The sequence below is a fragment of the Urocitellus parryii genome, chromosome 3 (assembly GCF_045843805.1).
Source record: "Urocitellus parryii isolate mUroPar1 chromosome 3, mUroPar1.hap1, whole genome shotgun sequence".
Classification (NCBI taxonomy): domain Eukaryota; kingdom Metazoa; phylum Chordata; class Mammalia; order Rodentia; family Sciuridae; genus Urocitellus; species Urocitellus parryii.
In genome coordinates, this window is record NC_135533.1 from 169,591,098 (window position 1) to 169,611,297 (window position 20,200).

The 20,200-nt window shown below is 47.4% G+C and overlaps 1 protein-coding gene and 1 long non-coding RNA gene across 2 annotated transcripts in view; one reads left to right on the forward strand and one right to left on the reverse strand.

Annotated features, from left to right (window-relative positions):
- The window catches only part of Sh3bp5 (SH3 domain binding protein 5), a 70,266-nt gene that overhangs the window by 10,890 nt on the left and 39,176 nt on the right, over nucleotides 1-20,200 (forward strand). Inside the window, exon 3 of the mRNA XM_026388567.2 lies at nucleotides 12,854-12,982. Within this exon, the coding sequence (XP_026244352.2) occupies nucleotides 12,854-12,982 (129 nt within the window). The remainder of the gene's footprint in view (nucleotides 1-12,853; nucleotides 12,983-20,200) is intronic.
- Nucleotides 3,061-5,795, reverse strand: LOC113182619 (uncharacterized). The gene is made up of 3 exons (XR_003300766.1): nucleotides 5,694-5,795; nucleotides 4,194-4,386; nucleotides 3,061-3,463 (listed from the first exon to the last, which is right to left on the reverse strand). It is a non-coding gene; the product is annotated as an uncharacterized LOC113182619 (long non-coding RNA).

Consider the following 20,200-nt stretch of genomic DNA (forward strand, 5'->3'; position numbering starts at 1 on the left):
CCCAGAGATAGGGTCCCAAGACAACCATGTGGAAGCTTCATGACTTTTTCTCTCTGAGCCTTGGAACTTCCTCCTGATGGGGGGAGGGGGGGCTGCAGCACCAGGAAACCCTGGGACGTGTTTGAAAACTGCCACTCTCGGCATGGTGATGTGAAGACCAGGCTCATTTTGAGACCCGAGGATATAGGCTTTCCTCCTTTCCTGGGCAGACTGCAGAGACAACCTCATTTCCCAGTGTTCTCTCAAGGTGTTTTAATGGTTAACCAGGCAGCAAAGCAAAGGACTTTGGTTAGCACTCCTAGTGTCCCAAGATAAGCCAGCCATACCAAAGTCAGAAGGAACAGTTTGTAGTTTTGTTTTGTTTTTGTTTTGGGTACCACGGATTGAACCCCCCGGGCACTTAACCACTGAGCCACATCACCAGCTATTTTTAATATTTTGTTTAGAGACGGGGCCTTCCAAGTTGCTTAGGGCCTCACTGAGTTGCTGAGGCTGGCTTTGAACTCATGATCCTCCTGCCTCAGCCTCCCTAGCTGCTGGGATTACAGGTGTGTGCCACCGTGCCTGACGATTTTTTTTTTTCTTTTGGCTTTAGCCGATAGAAACTAAACTGCATGGCTTGTGATGCTAAAAGCCATGGGTTTGGAGTGCAGCAAAGCTGGGTTTGAATTCTTTGTCCGCCTTGCAGTAAGTTTTGGCATGTTGGTTTTGTTTTGTAGCTCCTCTGGGTTTTCATTTCCTTCCTTCTTAAAAAAGCAAAGGGCAATACCTATCTTGGCAGGGATGTTGGAGATTAAAGATTAAATAAGGTGGCGTTTGTAGAATGCCTGGCATGATCCCGGGTGGGTAATGTTCAACCAGTGCTGGTCCTGTCGTTCCCACCCTGTCACTGATGGTACCTGTGTAATTATTTAGCAAAAGCTTTTTCTGTGCTAAGTATTGTGTAGAGCAGTTTGTAGAGTTGATCTTGTTCATTCAAGAGCTCAAGGATGTTGATGAGCACACAAGCAAAGAGAGGCTGAGTCATTTCTTCCATGTCACACAGCCAATGGAGGTAGAACTTGGGTTTAAATCCGGGAATATGAGGCTTGGAGACAAGATATTTTTAAATAGTGTGTGTTTGGGGCACAGAAGCATTTTGGGACTCCACTAAAGTTAGTGAAATGAAAGAGCACAGGCCTGCAATTGGAGAACCACGTTGTCAATCAGGTATAGAACCCGAAAGAGGAACTTGAAAGAGGAACTTTACTCAATCTGTGAAATGGGAGCATCTGAGCTAAATGATGCTCAAACTCATTTCCAGCCCTGATACTCTGAAGCTCTGGATTTTAATCCAGCCACATGCTGAATACATTATGAAGCATCCTCAGTCTTGAAATACAAAAGCTTTGTCATCTATCTGTGCCATAGTAGTCTGACTTTTATTTTTATTGAAACAATACTTGTGCCGAATATTTATTTATTTATTTATTTGTACCAGGGATTGAACCCAGGTGTGCTTAACCACTGAGTCACATCCTCAGCCCTTTTTATTTTATTCTTTTTGGGTACCAGGGAATTGAACTCGGGGGCACTTGACCACTGAGCCACAACCCCAGCCCTGTTTTATATTTTATTTAGAGACAGGGTCTCATTGAGTTGCTTAGGGCCTTGCTTTTACTGAGACTGGCTTTGAACTCGTGATCCTCCTGCCTCAGCCTCCCCAGCTGCTGGGATTACAGGCATGCGCCCCACACCTGGAGCAGAATTTAAAAAAAAAAAAAAAAAGCCCTGAGAAATTATAATGAAAAATGAAAGTCCTCTGCTTCACCCCTCCCCATTCCCAGTTCTACTCCAAGAAGCAACCATTTTGACACTGTTTCTTCTGGGTCTGTAAAATTACAGCAGTGAACTTTGACTGTGGCCCTTCTGCATCCTGTGTCTTTCCTCTCTTTCCAAGACCATTAACTGTGGTTAGGAGGAGGTTGTCCAAAAGCCAGAAGTGAGACAGCTGACTTGCTTGGATGCTGTGGTCAGTAGACTCCTGCTTCTAATGAAGGCCCCACTGAATGATCTCTAGAACATTCCAAGGCTGGGCTGTGAACTCGCCATATTGCGCCGATTCTCAATCTTATGCTAACGAGGGCTGTGTATTTCATAACAACTTGGCTGGTGGCTGAAACACCATCCTGATAATTGCACATATCAGTTGTAAAATCCTTCTGAAATCTAATAACTCAACTTTTGGGAGTGGGGAGTGAGTCTTAAAGAACTATGTTAAAGCCTCTTGGCATAAACATGGAGATAGCTCACTTGTTGAATTTGGAGCAGCGTGTGGTTTTAGCAATTCTGCCTCTTACTCAAAGAATCCTGCGGGTTTAAAAACGTGTGGTCACAACTGATAAAGCTTTGGGTCCTATCAGTCTTTCTAGCTGGGTGTGCTAGCCTGCATGCACAGGGTTATTACGTAAACCTTGCGCTTCTTGGGGGGCCTTGTGGGGCTCATGAATGTCTCCCCTTATTTGTGGTGCTTTGCACCTTGGGCTTCTTAAACTTTGCTTTTTGTAATGGCTTGATTGCTTTCTGGTACTTTTGTGCCCATGTAACATCAACAAAAAGATGAATTGAAGTTGGGTGCAGTGGTGCATTTCTGTAATCCCAGCAGTTTGGGAGGCTGAGGCAGGAAGATCAAAGTCAGCCTCAGCAATTTAGCGAGGCCCTATGCAACTCAGTAAGATCCTGTCTCTAAATAAAATACAGCAAAGGGCTGGGGATGTGGCTCAGTGGTTAAGTGCCCCTGAGTTCATTCCTTGGTACATAAATAAATTAAGATTAATTGAAATTGAATGTTCCAAATTAACACATTCTACAAAATAATTGCCCCGTATTATTACATATATATGCATGCCATGAAAGACTAAGACCAAAGAGTTGTTTCAGATTAAAGGACATTAGAGACATTAGAGAGAAAGGACAGATAAGCATAATGTGCAAATCCTGGATTGGATCCTAGACTGGAAAAAACATTTTTTTCCCTTTACTGTAAAACAAGTAAAGGGAAAAATTAGTGGAATAGTCGATTACAATTTGGATAAACTCATAGATCAGATTAATAGCATTGCATCAATACTAATTTTCTGATTTTGATCTTTCTACTCTGTTATATAAAGAAATGGCCTTATCTTTAGAAAATATGCATCTAGATATTCTGGGTAAAGACATTTGTATTTTTGTCTTACCTTCATTTTTTTTTCCCAAGTCTGAAATTATTTTAAAATGAAAAGTCATTTTTCCCCCATTCCCAGACCTAACACCTCTCATAACTCAGCCTCCAGATGTCACCTCCTCCCTTTGGCAGTGCCGTCTGGACGTTGGCCAGAGATGCAGAGGAAGGCTTCGATGTTTGGGAGGTTGGACTGGGTGCTCCCCGACTTGCTCCGGAACATTGTCGTTAAATCAGACTTCTAAAGCAGTGCCTTCCTGCCTAGGAGGGAATCGGTTATACAGAGGCCTAAAAAGGATCCAAACCCTTCGTTAACTTCAGAGGGGGGCAATTGTAGGGACGAACTCGTGGTGACCCTCCATCTTTTCTTTCTTTTCTCTTGCTCGTTCAGAATCAGGATGGGCAGTGTGTCACCAAAGCTGTGTGTGTGTTTGAGGGCAGTGGGGGGGGCACCCACAGCCTGGGAGCTGTGCCAGGCTCACACTCTGGTTAGATGCCCCTGTGCTTTGTCCCCTAGCCCTCAAACTTCAGAGGAGTCTCATGGAACCCAAGGGAGCCAAGCATCCCCACCTCTCGTGCCTGGGGACACCGTGTGTTCTTGTTCGCCTTGACAGTCTTGGTTTAGGCCTGTGGTCCCAGCATAGTTGTTAACAGTGCCCCTTTTGAGTGCCTCCTGGTTTGATGATAAATTAGATGACCTTGTTATTGCATGATCATAACTGGGACCCCAGATAATCACACACCCCTTCTCTGTGACCTACTGTTCTTTGGTTTGGTTTGGTTTGTTTTGTTTTGGTATTGTGGTACCAGGGATTAAACCCAGGGGCACTTAGCCACTGAGCCACATGCTCAGCCCATTTTTATATTCTGAGACAGCTAAATTGCTTAGGGTCTCGCTAAGTTGCTCAGGCTGGCTTTGAACTCGCCATCCTCCTGCCTCAGCCTCCCAAACCTCTGGGACTACAGGTGTGTGCCACTGCACCCAGCTTACCTCCTGGTTTTCTCTACGTTCATTTTCTTTTCTCTCATCTCTTTCACTGTTCCTCCCTCTTCTGGCTCCCGTCCTGATCCCCAGGAGAGAGGCGTGTATCAGAAACATGGCATCGAGACTCCCCCGTTGTGTGGGTGACGGTCCTCACAGAAGGCAGTGGGTTTGGCAGACCCTCCCAATGGCCAGGTCAGGGCTTGAGATGGGAGAAGAAAGGAGTCCGGGATTGGGTCACTGGCCCCCAGCAGGGCCCTGAAGTCCCTCCTGGTCCCCCCCCACACCGTCGTCCTCTTTCTTTCCATTCATTTTTCAGTCATTGTGGGGCTGTTTTCACCAAGTTCTTCCTCGCCTCATGGAGTGGGGCCTGCAGGGTGACTGGGAGGTTGGCCCTTGGAGTGGCTGGCTCTGGCTCCAGCTCCCTGGAGGTCTTCAGCCTCCCCCGACTCCTCCACCTCTGCCTGGGCCCTGGCTCCTGCACCCTCTGGTTTCTCTCCCTTGGCAGGCTGCCCTCCCCTGGCAGTCTGGGCTTCCGCTCTGCTGCAGGATTCCTAAGGTAGAATCAGATTGCTCCAGCTCCCCTTCTCACTGGGCTGGGAGAGCTCCTCCCTGTGGGAACTGGGGTGAGAGAAGATTGACCAGCAAGGAAGGAAGGAAGGAAGGCAGGCATCGAGGTGGGCTGGAAGAGCATGGCACCATCCCAAAGTGAAGGCTCCAGGGCTAGGCCTGAGCTGCCCAGTGTGGCAGCTGATGGCCACATGCAGCTTTTTAAATTATGGAAACTCATCAAAATGAAGTAAAATATCGCTGTAGTGAGAGTCACATGGAGTGTTCATTAACCACCCGAGGCTAGAGCTTTGTTATTGGATGGCAGATAAAGGAAGTTCCAGCGTGGAGAGGGCTTATCCTCCCCATTCCTCCCAAGCCCCGTTTGAAGAGGTTTCTTTGTGTATTTTAGTAGCTGCCCCAAGTGCTCTTGAGAACAGATTGGAAGGGTTTAGAAAGCATGGTTTCTAGTCAATATAGAAACCGTGGAGGCACCTCATCACCCATCAGTGATGAGTCAGAGAATGTTTGATGCCATTTATCCTGATTCTAGAAAGTTCCTGCCAAAGGGTCGGGGTCATTGCTCTGGAGTGGCATTTTCCTAACTCTAGTCCTTTGCTGCTTTTATCATTTTCTACTCCTTATTCCATAGTCTTCTTTAAGTCGATTCACATTTTTACTTCAGTTTGTCCAAAAAGCAAACTTTATGAATGGAAAATTCTAGAAGGAAAAGACATTTTTCTTTTTTTTTTTTTTTGGTACCAGGGATTGAACCCAGGGGCACTTAACCACAGAGACACACCCCCAGCTATTTTGTATTTTATTTAGAGACAGGGTCTCACTGAGTGATGTGGCTCAATGTTGAGTGCTCCCGAGTTCAATCCCCGGGACCCCTCCCCACCACCACCAAAACAAGACCACTCTTGAGGTGAACTGCTGCAGGGTGAGTCCGCCACTTACCTGCCGTGCAAACTCGGGCAGAGCCACCCTGTGCTCAGGCTCCAGGGTTCTTATCTGCACATGGGGGTGATGATTCTTGCTGAGCCTGTCTTTCAGGGTCATTGTGAGGCTCAGCTCAGGCCTGTGAAATCTCTCTGCACACGCTGAAGCGGCATATTTATAAATGGCATTACTAAGGAGCCTTTGAAGTGTGTGTCATCTGTACTATGTAGGACAGTTATTTAAAAAAAAAACACACACACACAAACTAACCATCATCCCATCTTAATCTCTCTTGGTTCTGGGGACACGGTTGTGAAGGGAAAGGCCATCCTTCTCAGTTTACAAGCCAGTTGATTGAGGCTTAGGTCAACGTATTGGCCAGAAAACAGGGACTCTTTTTCCAAGGCACACACTGGCTCTGGCTGGCTTGGTTCAGCCACAGTTCTTATCTGATATGGGACTGTGTTTTTGACACATTGAAACAGAGACTGCGCAGCCGCCACCGTCAGCAATTCTTTGCTTGAATAAATTGCCCTCCCTCTGAGTCACCTAGCCAGTGAGACTTGGTTTTCGGCTGGGAAGATCTGAGACCTCATCCCAGCAGAGGGGGGACCATGTTAAAATTTCGTGGGGGCAATGGTAGAGTCAGATAGCTGCTAAACAGCCCTGGGGTGGCCAAGGGATCCTTTTCTTGGCTGGTAAAAGTTCTGCTACTTCTCCCAGAGAGGAGTTGGTCCTGAACAACTCCTCCATGGGTTCTTTCCTACAGGGAAAACAGCTTCCCCGCCTCTGATCTTGGAGATCACATTTGCCTGTCATAATAGGAGACCAGGGATCATGGTCAAGCCTTTTCTTGAACTAGAAAACGCACCCCCCCCCCCAAGAAAAGCACCCAAGTCCCATTGTGGTTAGCTGGTTTTAAGATGTGGCAGGCTGTTATTAAGATGGATTGAAAGGAATCTTTACAAAGTTAGGTTGAGTTAAATTCCACCCACTCTGCTTCTTATAAACATGGTTTTATTGACAGGGACAGAGGCCTCCAGCAGTGAACTGTATTTAATTACAGTGCCCTGCCATGTGTGGAATGTAGATGGGCCCTTGCCTCCCTAGCTACCTTAGTATGACTTACCTGAAGGTCTGTTTTTCAGTTGCATGTGTTCTAAAGGCTTAATTCAATGCCAAGTGATGGAAACCCGATTCCAACTCACTTGAATAAAACAAAAAGCAAAGGGGCAGGCAGTGACTGAGGCAGGAGGAGTATGGGCTCAAGGGTCATTGGTCTCTGCCGGGCCTGATGGCCCACGCCTGTAATCCAACGGCTCAGGAGGTTGAGGCAGGAGGATCGCGAGTTCAAAGCCAGCCTCAGCAACTTAGGCCCTAAGCAACTCAGTGAGACCCTGACTCAAAATAAAATATAAACAAAGGGCTGGGGATGTGGCTCTGTGGTTAAGTGCCTCTGGGTTCAATCCCCAGTACCCCCCCCCCCAAAAAAAATAAATAAATAAAAGTAAAAATAAAATGCCTTCCTCTCCTTCCTTTCAGCCATCTGAGTGGGGAAGCCTCCCTGTTTCTGACAGTTTCAGAGAAGTCCCAGAATGCAGTCTCATCGATTCAGAGGAATCCTGTTTCTCCCCAGCTCTAGTCATGGTGGCCAGGAGTCTGCATGTCCAGACTGGGTCACATGACCACTTCTGGGACCAGAGTTGCTTCATCAGGGACTGAGAAGTGGGGAGGAGGCCCAGGGAAGATCAGGGATATTGGGTTGGTCAGGCAGGAAAGATTTTGGTTTGTGGGCTACTATATCACAGCACTTCTGGAGAATTGTTGTTTGATTAACTGTGCTCCCCTGGGAAAGTGAAAGGCCTGGGTTTGCTGGGTCCTATTGGGGAAGACTGGCTTTGTGTTCAGCTTTTTTTTTTTTTTTTAGTTTGGGGTGTGTGTGTGTGTGTGTGTGTGTGTGTGTGTAATGCGCGCGCGCGCGCGCATGTATTTAGCTTTAGCATCTTGGATGAAGAAGCCTGTCTCTGGATGGCCATCAGCCTGGGTGCACAACCATACTTTCACAAAGAGATACTGGTTTCCAATCAGTCTCTTGGGGTCAGAATCCTTTGGTCACATACTTAATACAAATAGTTGCAAATGGGTGTTATCCAGTCTGGAAGGCCCTGAAGAATCACCTGAAGAATCTTTAAATACCTGCAGCTGGGTACCAAGCAAACCTGATCAGGTCGTATTCCTGTTTATAAAAATCCTTCATGCAATCTTACTACAATTAAAAACAAGGTGTTACCCAGCATGGAGGTGCACACCTGTAATCCCAGCAGCTAACGTGGCTGAGGCAGGAGAATCAAAAGTTTAAAGCCAGCCTCAGAAACTTAGCAAGGCCCCGAGCAACTCAGTGAGACCCTGACTCAAAAATAAAAAGGGCTGGGGATGTGGCTCAGTGGTAAAGGATCCCTGAGTTCAATACCAAGTACCCCCCCCAAAAAAAAAAAAAAAACAAGGAGGTGTACACCTGTGATTTCAGCAACTCGGGAGGCTGAGGCAGGAGGATTACAAGTTTGAGGCTAGCTTCAGCTACTTAGCCAGACCTTGACTCGAAATAAAAAGGGCTTGGGGTATAGCTTAGTAATAGAATGCCCTGGGTCAGGAGTGGCCAGGAGTCTGCATGCCCAGACTGGGTCACATGACCACTTCTGGGATCTCCAATACCTCCCCCTGCACTATACGCAAAAGAGATGTACTAGAATCCCAATAGGATCCCAACCCCTCATCCCCACTTCTTTCCCAAGAGGTACTTTACTGTATCTGTTTAATGTATTTCAACTGATTATTGACATGTTTACCTCTGTGACTAAACATTATGTCTTGGGTGACAACTTCTTGGTTTCCAGTTTGAGTTATTGCTGATACCCTGGCCATGGAAAATGAGATTTTCATCTCTTCCCTCTGTCTCTACCACATACCCACTTTTCCCATCCCCTGTCCTCCCAACAGAATTACACTGTGGTTGGCATTGAGCGATTACCTTATCACGGCTCTGTGACTGCTCTGCACCATTGAGAAAATCCAGTAAAAGGATTTTCTCTTTTTTGTGGCAGCGTGCCGTCTTCAGTTATTTCTCACGAGGGTGCATGGGAAATAATATGAGATGTACATTTGGAAGAAACCCAATCACGTCGATCCAGGTTAAAAGGTTGGATTATGAAATGATTTAGGACCGAAAGAAGAGAAGTGGGAAGGAGTCTAGTACAGGAAGGGAGATAGAATCTCAGTCATGAACCAGAAAGAATATAAGCAAACAATAATCTCCCTTGCCTACCCCCTGCCCCCCCCCACAAAAAAACACTGTGACTCCCTATTGTGCTTGGGATAAAGTTCAAATGCCTTCCTTGCTCAGCCCTGTGTGTGTGTGTGTGTGTGTGTGTGTGTGTGTGTGTGTGTTTGAACCCAGAGATGCTTAACCACCGAACCACATCCCCAGCCCTCTACCCTTTAAATACATTTTATTTAGAGACAAGGTCTCCCTGAGATGCATAGGGCCTCACTAAGTTGCTGAAGCTGGCTTTAAATTTGCATTCCTCCTGTCTCAGCCTCCCAGTTGCTGGGATCATAGATGTGTGCCACTGCACCCAGTTTCCTCACTTTGATTTGAACGTGGATAGGGATGACACTGCCTACACTCAGCACTGACTTGAGGATTCAGTCCTGCGTGTGCTTGCATTTTTGCAAAGCTTCTGTCTTCATAGTGTAACAGGTTATTATGCCCATCATGTCAGCTACCCTTTGCCACCTCTCCTAGGTGTTAATAGTTTCATGGGTCTGTCTGTATACCATGTGTGCAAGTGTTGAGCGTCTCCTCTGGCCCTGGTACTGTTAGGTTGGTTGGTTGGTCGTACCAGGAATTGAACCCAGGGGCGCTTAACCACTGAGCCCCATCCCCATCCCTTTTTATATATTATTTAGAGGCAGGGTCTTGCTGAGTTGCTTAGGGCCTTGCTAAGTTGCTGAGGCTGGCTTTGAACTCACGATCCTCCTGCCTCAGTCTCCCGAGCCGCTGGGATTCCAGGCATGCACCACCGCGTCCAGCCTATTAAGTGTCCTATGTTTGTATTTCCCCTTTCATTCTTCTAACAGCTCTCTCTAGAAGATGGAAAGTAACAGTTTTATAGGTGATACAGGTGGTTCATAGGCCCCCAAAGAATCCGTCTCTGATTAAAATCCTGGGCCTTGAAATAAACTACCGCCCACTTTTTTCAAAGCTCAGTCTGGCAGAAGGTCTGTGGGGCTTTGCTGTTCCCTGGGCTCTCGTGAGACATCTGCAGCCCTTCCCCTGGAGAACAAATCTCATCTTGTTCTCTGCCTTCAGAGGCTGTAGCAGGTGATTTCAGGCCTGACCTGATAGGAAAGAAGGCAGAGAAGATCAGGATGCTGATGGTGGCACAGCCCTGGGGACAGAACCTGTGTCAGAAGTGGGGACTCCCAGGGGAGGCCAAGGTCATAGCCTCATACCCTGGAATCCCAGTGTCGTCTTTTTCGCCTCTGTGACCAAAAAGCCCGACAAGAACAATTTTGAGGAGGAAAAGTTCATTTGGGGGGACTCGTGGTTTCAGAGGTCTTAGTCTATAGATGGCTGACTCCATTTGGGGGAGCCTGAAGGTGAGGCAGCAGGGTGTGGCAGAGGAAAGCAGCTGGGGACCTGGCACCCAGGAAGCAGAGAGAGACTCCGCTCTCCAGGGACAAAATATATACCCCAAAGCCACGCCCCCAGGGATCCACCTCCTCCAGCCACACCCCACCCACCTTTAGCCACCACTTGGTGAATCCCATTGGGGGGTCACTCTGCTGATTGGGTTGAGGCTCTCCTAATCTAATCATCTCACCTCTCTCCTGCTTGCATTGTTTCCCACATGAGCTTTTGGGGGACACCTCACATGTGAACCGTAACAGCTAGCAACATTTCATTTCCAGACCCATGTAGGAAGCCCACAGCTTGACATCTCAGAGGTGAACTGGAAGAATCGGACTCCTTCAGTCCCAGGGGCCCCAGTCAATTCCATACGTAGAGTTGGATCTTCAGGTCGTTAATTGTGAAGAAGGAGGGACTGTTCAGTCTCGGGGAAGCCCCTGGGTCATGCGTTGTTCCTCTCCGGGCATTCATTTCCCCTCTCAAACTCCTGTGTGCTCACATATGCGTGTGTGTACGTGGGTGCATGCACACACACATACACACACACACACACACACACACACACACACACACCCAAGTGTGGTGTCACTCTGTCAAGCAAATGCCAAAGGAAAAGGAGTAGAAAGTACTGACCTAATTCCCCAGTATGTCCTCCTAAACCTGGGACTAGATTTCTTCATTTCTTCCCCTCCTTGTATCTTCTGGGCCGGGTTTCTGAACTTTTATGATGTGATTAAGGCTGGCACCATTACTTTCCTTCCTCTTTTTTTAATTCTATTTTTATTTTATTTTTTGGTATCGGGTACTTAACCACTGAGCCACATCCCCAGCCCTTTTTAATATTTTATTTAGACACAGGGTCTCACTGAGTTGTCTGCAGCCTTGCTAAGTTGCCGAGGCTGGCTTTGAACTCACGATCCTCCTGCCTCAGCCTCCCAGGCTACTGGGATTACAGGCGTGCGCCAATTTCCGCACTGGGAATCGGGTTGCTAGTTGCTGTCTCCAGGATGAGTGGCCGCCCTTATCTCTTGCCATTTTCCACATTTCAGAATGTGGTCTCTTGCAGATGCCATGCCACTGCCTGCCCCATCTTGGCTGAGCATGGGCTCTGCTGCCTGCTTGGGACCCGGTATTTCTGCTTCCTTCCCCACATCACCTTCAGTGCTTCAAGCGTCTGTGTGGATCCTACGACTCTGGAGGTTTTCCATGAGTCTCCCTCTAATACCCAGGCTGGCCAGATTCACTACAGCTGGGATCCGTGACACCCAGTCTATTCCCACTGTAGCCCTGGCGTTTCCAGAATGGGCTGTAACACCTGCCTCATCCACCAGATTGGAAGTGCCGTGAGCGCAGGACCATACCTTGTCCCAGCACATGGTCTGGTCTGCAATTGATTTGCACCCAGAGTTGAGGGTTGACCGAGTCGGGAGGTCGAGGGCTTCGAGGGAGTGTGGGATATGGCACAGTCATATAGGACTGAGAGGGCAACTGGCACAACTGAGGGCCTGCACAGAATGTGTGTGTGTGTGGGGGGGGATTTATGGTCCTGGAAATTGAACCTGGGGGAACTCTACCACTGAGCCACATCCCCAGCCCTTCTTACTTTTTATTTAGAGAGAGGGTCTTGCCAAGTTGCTTAGGGCCTCGCTAAGTTTTGGAGGCTGGCCTCCAATTTGGAAGCCTCCTGAGTCACTGGGATCACAGGTGTGCTGCCACCACACCAGGCCACAGAACTGACACTGTATTGTCCAATATACCACTATACCATGGTATAGTGGGTCCCTGGCCACACTCATTTTTAAAATTCAAGTAATTAAATTGTACACTTGGGCTGGGGTTGTGGCTCGAGCAGTAGCGCGCTCGCCTGGCATGCGTGCGACCCGGGTTCGATCCTCAGCACCACATACCAACAAAGATGTTGTGTCCGCTGAGAACTAAAAAATATTAAAAAATTTCTCTCTGTCTCTCTCTCTCTCCTCTCTCACTCTCTCTTTTTTTAAAAAAAATAAATTGTACACTTATTTCCTTAAGTCTAATAGTGGCCAGTTTCAAGTGATCAATAGCCACAGGTGGCTACCAGTGACCACCTCAGACAAGGCCGATTCTAGGTCCTTTTTGTATAAGATGATTGAATCCAGTGGCACTTAACCACTGAACCACATCCTCAGACCTATTTTGTATTTTGTTTAGACACAGGGTCTCACTGAGTTGCTTAGGGCCTCACTAAGTTGCTGAGGCTGGCTTTGAACTTGTGATCCTCCTGCCTCAGCCTCCTGAGCTGCTGGGATGACAGGTGGGCTCCACCGCACCCAGCTCCAATTCCAGGTCATTTACACCATGGCAGACAGCTCTTTGGTGCTGATCTAGACACTGTCGTGTGCGGGTGTTAATGGGGGGGTTCGTATGGTGGGAAGAGCCCCGGGTGTTCCTGGTCTGGTGGAGCCGGCTCGTGCCTGACCTGTCTCTCCCCCACTGCCCCTGGCTGCAGGATGCTCGTCAAAAGTTCCGCTCTGTCCTGGTGGAGGCAACGGTGAAACTGGACGAAATGGTGAAGAAGATTGGCAAAGCTGTGGAGGACTCCAAGCCCTACTGGGAGGCGCGGAGGGTGGCGAGGCAGGTAAGCCGTTGCCCCTTCCAGTACCCGCCACCGCAGCTGCGTGTGTAGGGGGACACCTTTTGGTTTCCCTGTCACCTGTTGAAGGTTAGACGTGCTGTGACCGTGGACACGGCTGCACTGGAAATCGGCCTCTACTCCCTCCTCTGATCTGAGTCATTCCTACTGATAGCTCTCAGCCCTGTTCACGGGATGTGGCTGCTGGCATATGAATGATCCTACGAGTGGGCGGGGTTGGTACCCAGGTCCCCTGAGTTGGGCAGCTAGGTCCTCTATGGACACGTGCAAAGCACCAGACATTCCTCCTCCTCCTGGCACTGTCTGGAGGCAGCAGGAAGAGCACTCCCTGGAGACGCTGGTTCTTTGTCCTGAGGACCCAACGAAGCAGTGGGGTGGGGACAGCTATCATAGGGTGATTTGTGGGGGCCATGTGGAAACTGGCTCTGGTTTCCTGGTGTGCTTGGCTCACCACGGATGTGATACGGTATGCTACTGTCTACTCGGTCACCTCTCTTGGGCCCTGTGAACAGGGAAGGAAAAGAGCCCCACAGAGTTCCTGGTGCCTGCTGAGTGCCAGGCTCTGGGCTGGGGCTTTTCACCTGCCTTAGCCCCCTTGATGTCCTCCGTGGACTCGCCAGCAAGAAACACCAGCCCCGTGGTGTCTTGAGATGAGCGTTTAGATTTCCTCCAGAAGCATTTGGTCCAATTTGTACTTCAGTAACAAATGACCAGGTGCCATCCCTCTCGTATTCTGTGACAGAGGACACAGTCTCTGATAGTCTTTGCTTGAAAGAAAATATTTATTTAGTGAGCAACTACAAAAAATGTTTGAGAACCCACTGTGTGTGTGTGTGTGTGTGCGCGTGCACAGAATATTTGGGACACAGTTCGGGGAGAGATTTCAGTACAGGAAGCTAAGTCCCACAAATCTAGGAACAATACAATCGGACCCATGGAGCATGAGGGACCAAGATGTAATCATTCTTTATTCCCTGCTCTTGAGCATCTCTCTGATTTCTCATTGAGGGATCTCCTTGTTGCTTTGGCCATTCCACTGAGACCCTGTCTTCTCATTTTGTTTTTTTGTTTTTGGTACCAGGAGTTGAACTCAGAAGCACTTAACCCCTGAGCCACATCCCCAACCCTTTTTAAAGTATTTTATTTAGAGACGGGGTCTCCATAAATTGCTTAGGGCCTAAGTTGCTGAGGCTTAGCTTTGAACTCGAGATCCTCCTGCCTCAGCCTCTGGAGCCACTGGGATGACAGGCGTGCACCACCGCACCTGGCTGAGACCCTGTCTCTGCATTAGGGTTTAGTACTCTGATCCCTGAACTGAGGTCTCATGTTGGACCTTGCCATGACATATATGTTGCCTTGATTCCTACACAGAATGGCTCTCTGGAGGGATCCCTTTCTTCCTGGCTGGATAAACTGGGCTGGACAATCAAGTCCCGATTACTGATTGGTCTGCACTGAGCCCCCTCTTTCCACCTCCCTCTGGGACCTGCCCAGGTCTCCTGTGTTCCAGGGAGAAGAAATCCTTCTCAGAGGACACTTTCCATCCCCACAGGTTCCAAAACCCTCAAGCATTGTCCCTTCAAAGGTCGTGTTCAGAGCCCCATCCCCCTTGCCCCTGGGACCTAAGATTGAAGTGGGAAGGGTTCAGGTTAGGCTTGAATAGAAATTTCGGATCATTCCATGGAAACATTGAAAGAATACCAAGGAGATCACGAAGAGTCTTTAACACTTGAATCTATTTTCTGCCGATTCTTAGCCTGTAAGTAGCTACAGGTTAAGCTTTGCTAATCCAAACATCCGAAATCTGAAACACTCCAAAATCCAAAACTCCGAGTTCCAGCGTGCCAGAAGTAGGAAATCACACACCACGAAACTTAGTTTTGTGCACAAAATTAATCAAAATATCATATGAAGTTACCTTTAGGCTGTGCTTATAAGGTATATACGAAACGTAAATGAATTTCCTGTCTTGACTTGGGTCCCCTTCCCAGGATGTCTCATTAAGTACATACAAATATTCAGAAATCGGGGGGGTGGGGGGAAAATGAAATGAATGCCTCTGGGCCCAAGCATCTTGGATAGGGATATTCAGCTAAAAGCAGGCCATGAAGTTTTTTTGGAGGAGAAAGGATCCAAGAAAAGTCTGAAAGCATTCCTTTTGAGATGCAGTAGTGGCTTCCCTGCCTGAAGTTTCCCTGCCTGATCCCCTGAGTTCAGGCCTTGGAAATGTCAGCGACCTTTGTGTCCAGGGCCTCTGCCCCATCTGATGGATGGCGTCCTGCTTTGGCTGTGCTGATGTCAAACCTGCCCTCTGCTTATGGATTTTTAAACTTGGCTGTTCTCTCTGGCATTGCCCTACTCCCCTGTCTTTTAGTTTCTGCTTAAGTGAAATTTTGAAAAATGAGGCCTTCTCTGGTTACTTTTTTTTTTTTTTTTTTTTTTTTTGGTACCAGGGATTGAACCCAGGGGTGCTCAACCACTGAGCCACATCCTCAGCCCTATTTTCTATTTTATTTAGAGACAGGGTCTTGCTGAGTTGCTTAGGGCCTCGCTTTTACCCAGGCTGGGTTTGAACTTTCGATCCTCCTGCCTCATCCTCCTGAGCCACTGGGATTACAGGAGTGTGCCATTGGGCCCAGCTTTTCCTCCTCCTCATCCCTCCTTTTGCCCAGTAAGGACAATAGTCATGAGTCATCGGGTCTGATCAGGTCCTTGGAGGTGACTGACGCATTCCTGGTCGCAAGAGGCCAAGATGAACCCTGAGGGAATCCTGCCCAGCTCTGTGCCTGCAAGCCCTCCCTGTGGAGGGAGGAATGAGGGTAAAGACGGTGAGGTGGTCCCCAGCCCTCAGCCCAAGGGACCTTGCTGATCTCTAACTGGGAACCTGAAGGGTGTTTGAGGGGCCGAGGCGGGCAGAGGAGGCTGGCACAGATGGTGCATTTCCTCTCTGGACGGGGGCTCACCTGGGTTTGTGCCAGTTGTTGTGAAGGTTCCTCTGACCTTCCTGATGGTGCAAGGTCACTTCCACCTCCAGGTGCTGCCAAGTGCGGCTTCCTGTTTTCTTCCTTCGGCCTCCTCTCCAACCCTCTTCCTTTTTATGTTTACAAACTGAACTGCCCAGCAGGGTTGGTGCCTGAGAGATGCCTTCAAAGAGGCTCCTTTCAAATATCTGTCCTCATCCATGAAATGCAGATGGCCAAGGGACCAGCATTGTTCTCGGGACTCAGATAATGTGTCTGATAATGGAGTTCTTGAATGAGATTGAATTTCAGCTTTGCTTAAAAAAAAAAAAAAAAAAAAACCAGCTTGGTGGCTCCTACGCTTGATTCCAGTTACTTGGGAGACTGAAATGGGAGGATCACAAGTTTGAGACCATCCCGGACAACTTAGACCAGGCCTGAGATTGTGCTCAAAGCTGCTTTGACACATCTGCTAGCCCATCTGACTGTCGGGCTGCGGTGGGAGAGGTCAGAACAGGGTCAGGGCCCCTGTGACTCGGGAGCACCAAGTGGTCTTTTGCTTTGGTTGCTCTCTGGGGACTAACTGATCTCACAGTGACCTTGTATCTGGCATTTTATCCCTGCAGGTCCAACCTTTGTTTTTGTTTTCCTGTTTTAAAAGTATTGTAAATCATCATAAAATTTACCATCATGCCCATTATTTATGTGTGTATGTAACTGGTACTAAGGATTAAATCCAGGACTTTGCATATGCTAGGAAAATGCTTTGCTCTTGAGCTACGTCACCGGCCCTTTTGCTTTTCATTTTATTTTGGGACAGGGCCTCCCTGAGTTGCTAACGCTGGCCTCAAACCCTGAGACCCTCCTGCCTCAGCCTCCCTCATTGTTGGAGTTACAGTTGTGCACCACTGTGCCTGGCCACTCTAACCTTTTTAGAGTGTAATAGTTCATTGTTGGTGGTGGTGTTTTGTAGTGGGGGTTGAATCCAGGGGAGCTTAACCACTGAGCCACATCCCAGCCCTCTTTATATTTTATTTAGCAACAGGGTCTCACTGAGTTGCTTAGGGCCTTGCTAAGTTTCTGAGGCTGGCTTTGAACTTGCAGTCCTCCTGCCTCAGCCCCCTGAGCCACTGGGATGACAGTGTGCCCAGCTAGAGTGCATAGTTCTGTGGCATTAAGTACATTCACGTTCCTGTGCAGCCCTGACTACCGTCCATCTCTCTAACTTTTCATCTTCCCAAATTGAAATTCTGTATCATTCTAACTCCTGTTTCCTCCCTTCCCACAGCCCCGGGAAACCCTTCTTCTGCTTTCTATTTTTGAGTTTGACTACTCTAGGTGAGCTCATCTGAGTCTTTAATTTTTCAAAGATTAATTTGCTTTTAAAAATTTATTATTTTTAGATATACATGACACTAAAGTGTTTTGGCATATCACACATACATGGAGTATAATTTCCCATTCTTGTGGTTGACCTGACGTGGAGTTTCACTGGGCGTGTGTTCATATATGAACATGGGAAAGTGATGTTCCATTCCCTCCACTGTCTTTCCTATTCCCATCCCCCTCTCTTCCCTTCACTCTCCTTTGTCTAATCCAGTGAACTTCTATTCCCTACCCCAACCTGTTGTGTGCCAGCAACCATATATCAGAACATTTGGCATTTAGATTTTTGGGATTGGCTTATTTCACTTAGTATGATAGCCTCCAGATTCATCCATTTATTGGCAAATGTCATAAAGTCATTCTTTTTATGGCCAAATAATATTCCATTGTGTGTGTGTGTATATATATTATATATATATATATATATATATATATATATATATATATATATATATATATATAATATATATATCACATTTTCTTTAACCATTCATCTATTGAAGGGCACCTAGGTTGGTTCCATAGCTTAGCTCTTGTGAGTTGAGCTGCTATAAACATTGATGTAGCTGTATCTTAAGTCTTGAGGTATCATACAGTTTTTCTTTTTGTGACTGGCTCATTTGACTTAACAGAATGTCTTCAAAATATTCATCCATTCAGAGGCTCAGGAGGCTGAGGCAGGCTGATGCAAGTTCAAGGCCAACCTCAGCAACTTAGCAAGGCCCTAAGCAACTTAGGAGACCCTGTCTCAAAATTAAAAAAAAAAAGCTGAGGATGTGGCTCAGTGGTTAAGGGACCCCTGGGTTCAATTGCTGGTATCAAGAAAAAAAAAAAAAGTAAATCTATATTGTACCATGCATCAGAATTTTTTTTAAAGACAGGAGACTTTTGTATTTACCATTTTGTTCATTCATCCTTGGGTGTTGGGCAGCTTTGTTAATTTTATTTGGTGGAAATGAGTCAGAAGAGAGCAGAGCACTTTGCAGACCTGAAGAGCAGTGAGAATGCAAAATGGCAAAGGTCATTCAGAGTTCCACATTGCCTGTTGGGGCGCTTAGAAGGCCACCTAAGGCCATGGTCTACCTTTAACCTGCTTTAGGAAAGTAGGTGAGCAGGGAAACGTTGGAATCGTGTGGAGTGACTTAGCTGTAGGACAGCTGGCAGAGCTTGGCCTCTGGAGCCAGGCCTCCTGGCTTCAAATCCCACTGCACTTAACAGCCCTGGGACCTTGGGTAGGTCACTTCACCTCTGTGCCTCAATTTCTTCATCCACAAAATGAATTTGTATGTCAGTTTCTGGTTTTGGTACTGGGGATTGAACCCAGGGGTGCTTAACCACTGAGCCACATCCCCAGCCCTTTTTACATATTTTATTTAGAGATGGGGTCTCACTGAGTTGCTTAGGGCCTCCCTAAGACTGCCAAGGCTGGCTTTGAACTCGCAAGCCTCTTGCCTCAGCCTCCCGAGCCACTGGGATTAATCAGTTTTTGTTTATTGTACTGGGGATTGAACCCAGGGATACTCCCCCGTGGAACGGCAGCCCCAGCCTTTTTCATTTTTTATTTTGAGACAAGAGTCTTGTCAAATTGCATAGGCTGGCCTTGAACTTGGCCATCTTCCTGCCTTAGCCTCCTGATCTTCCTGCCTTAGCCTCCCGAGTCTCTGGTATCAGTTAACTTTTGCTACAAACCAAACCACCACAAAAGTGAGTGGTTAACACTTTCCTGTAGTCATGATTGTGCTGGGCAGTCTTTCTGACCTTGGGCTTTGCTGATCTCATGCGTACACAATCAGCTGGAGGTTTGGCTGGGGGCTGGCTGATCTCGGCTGGCCTCATCTGTCAAGTGGTTGGTTGTCAGCTAGGCTAGCAGGGGTGACTGGGCCACATGTGTTTGTCATCAAACAGGCCAGCCTGGTCCTTTTCACATGGCATGTGGATTCCAGGAACACAAAGGGCATGCTCTTCCCAAGTGTCTGAGTTTCACATGTGTTGACATCCTGGGAGCCATAGTAAGTCACATGGCCAGTCCCGATGGGGGGAGAGATAATGTGCACATCATTGAAATTTACTATAGTGATTGAATTAGTACATTTAAAGCATTTGGATCAGAGAAATGTCAGGTATTGCAATTTTTTTTTTCCTCACTCCTCTCTCCCCAAGTGCTAGAGATGAAACCTAGGGCATCATGAATGCTAGGCAGATGTTCTACTTATGTCCCCAGATGTTTTTGTTGTTTGGTAATGGGGATTGAATCCAGGAATACTTAACCAATGTGCCACATTCCCAGCACACCCCCACCCCTTTTTAAGATGGGATCTCACTGAGTTCCTTAGGGCCTCACTAATTTGCCGAGGCTGGCTTTGAACTTGTCATCCTCCTGCCTCAGCCTCCTGAGCTGCTGGGATTACAGGTGTGCGCCATAATGCTCAGTTTTTGTTTTTGTTTCAAATACTGTATATTTGCTGCTTTAAATTTTTTTTAAAAGACAACCATAACAAAAAATTCCTAGGAATAGAATAAGAAACAGACTTCTGCTGGTCAGGAGGGAGATAGGTAAGACATAGAGATCATAGAAGAATGGACCCAGGCAGGCCAGGCACATACTAAGGTGTTTCCAAAGACCGACTGTAATGAGGGTCAAAAATGAGGAGAGAGAAGCTGATTTAGCTTTTGCATGATCCAAAGTTCTCAAAGCCCCAAGGGATAATGTGGTAAGGGCTCTAAATGGATGGAGAACTCAATGAACAGCCCCAGACCATCCCATAATCCTATGAATTTTTATTTATTTTCTTGTGCTTGAGACAGAACCCAGGTCCTCAGTCATTCCAGAAAGTGCTTTTCTACCAAGCCACTTCTT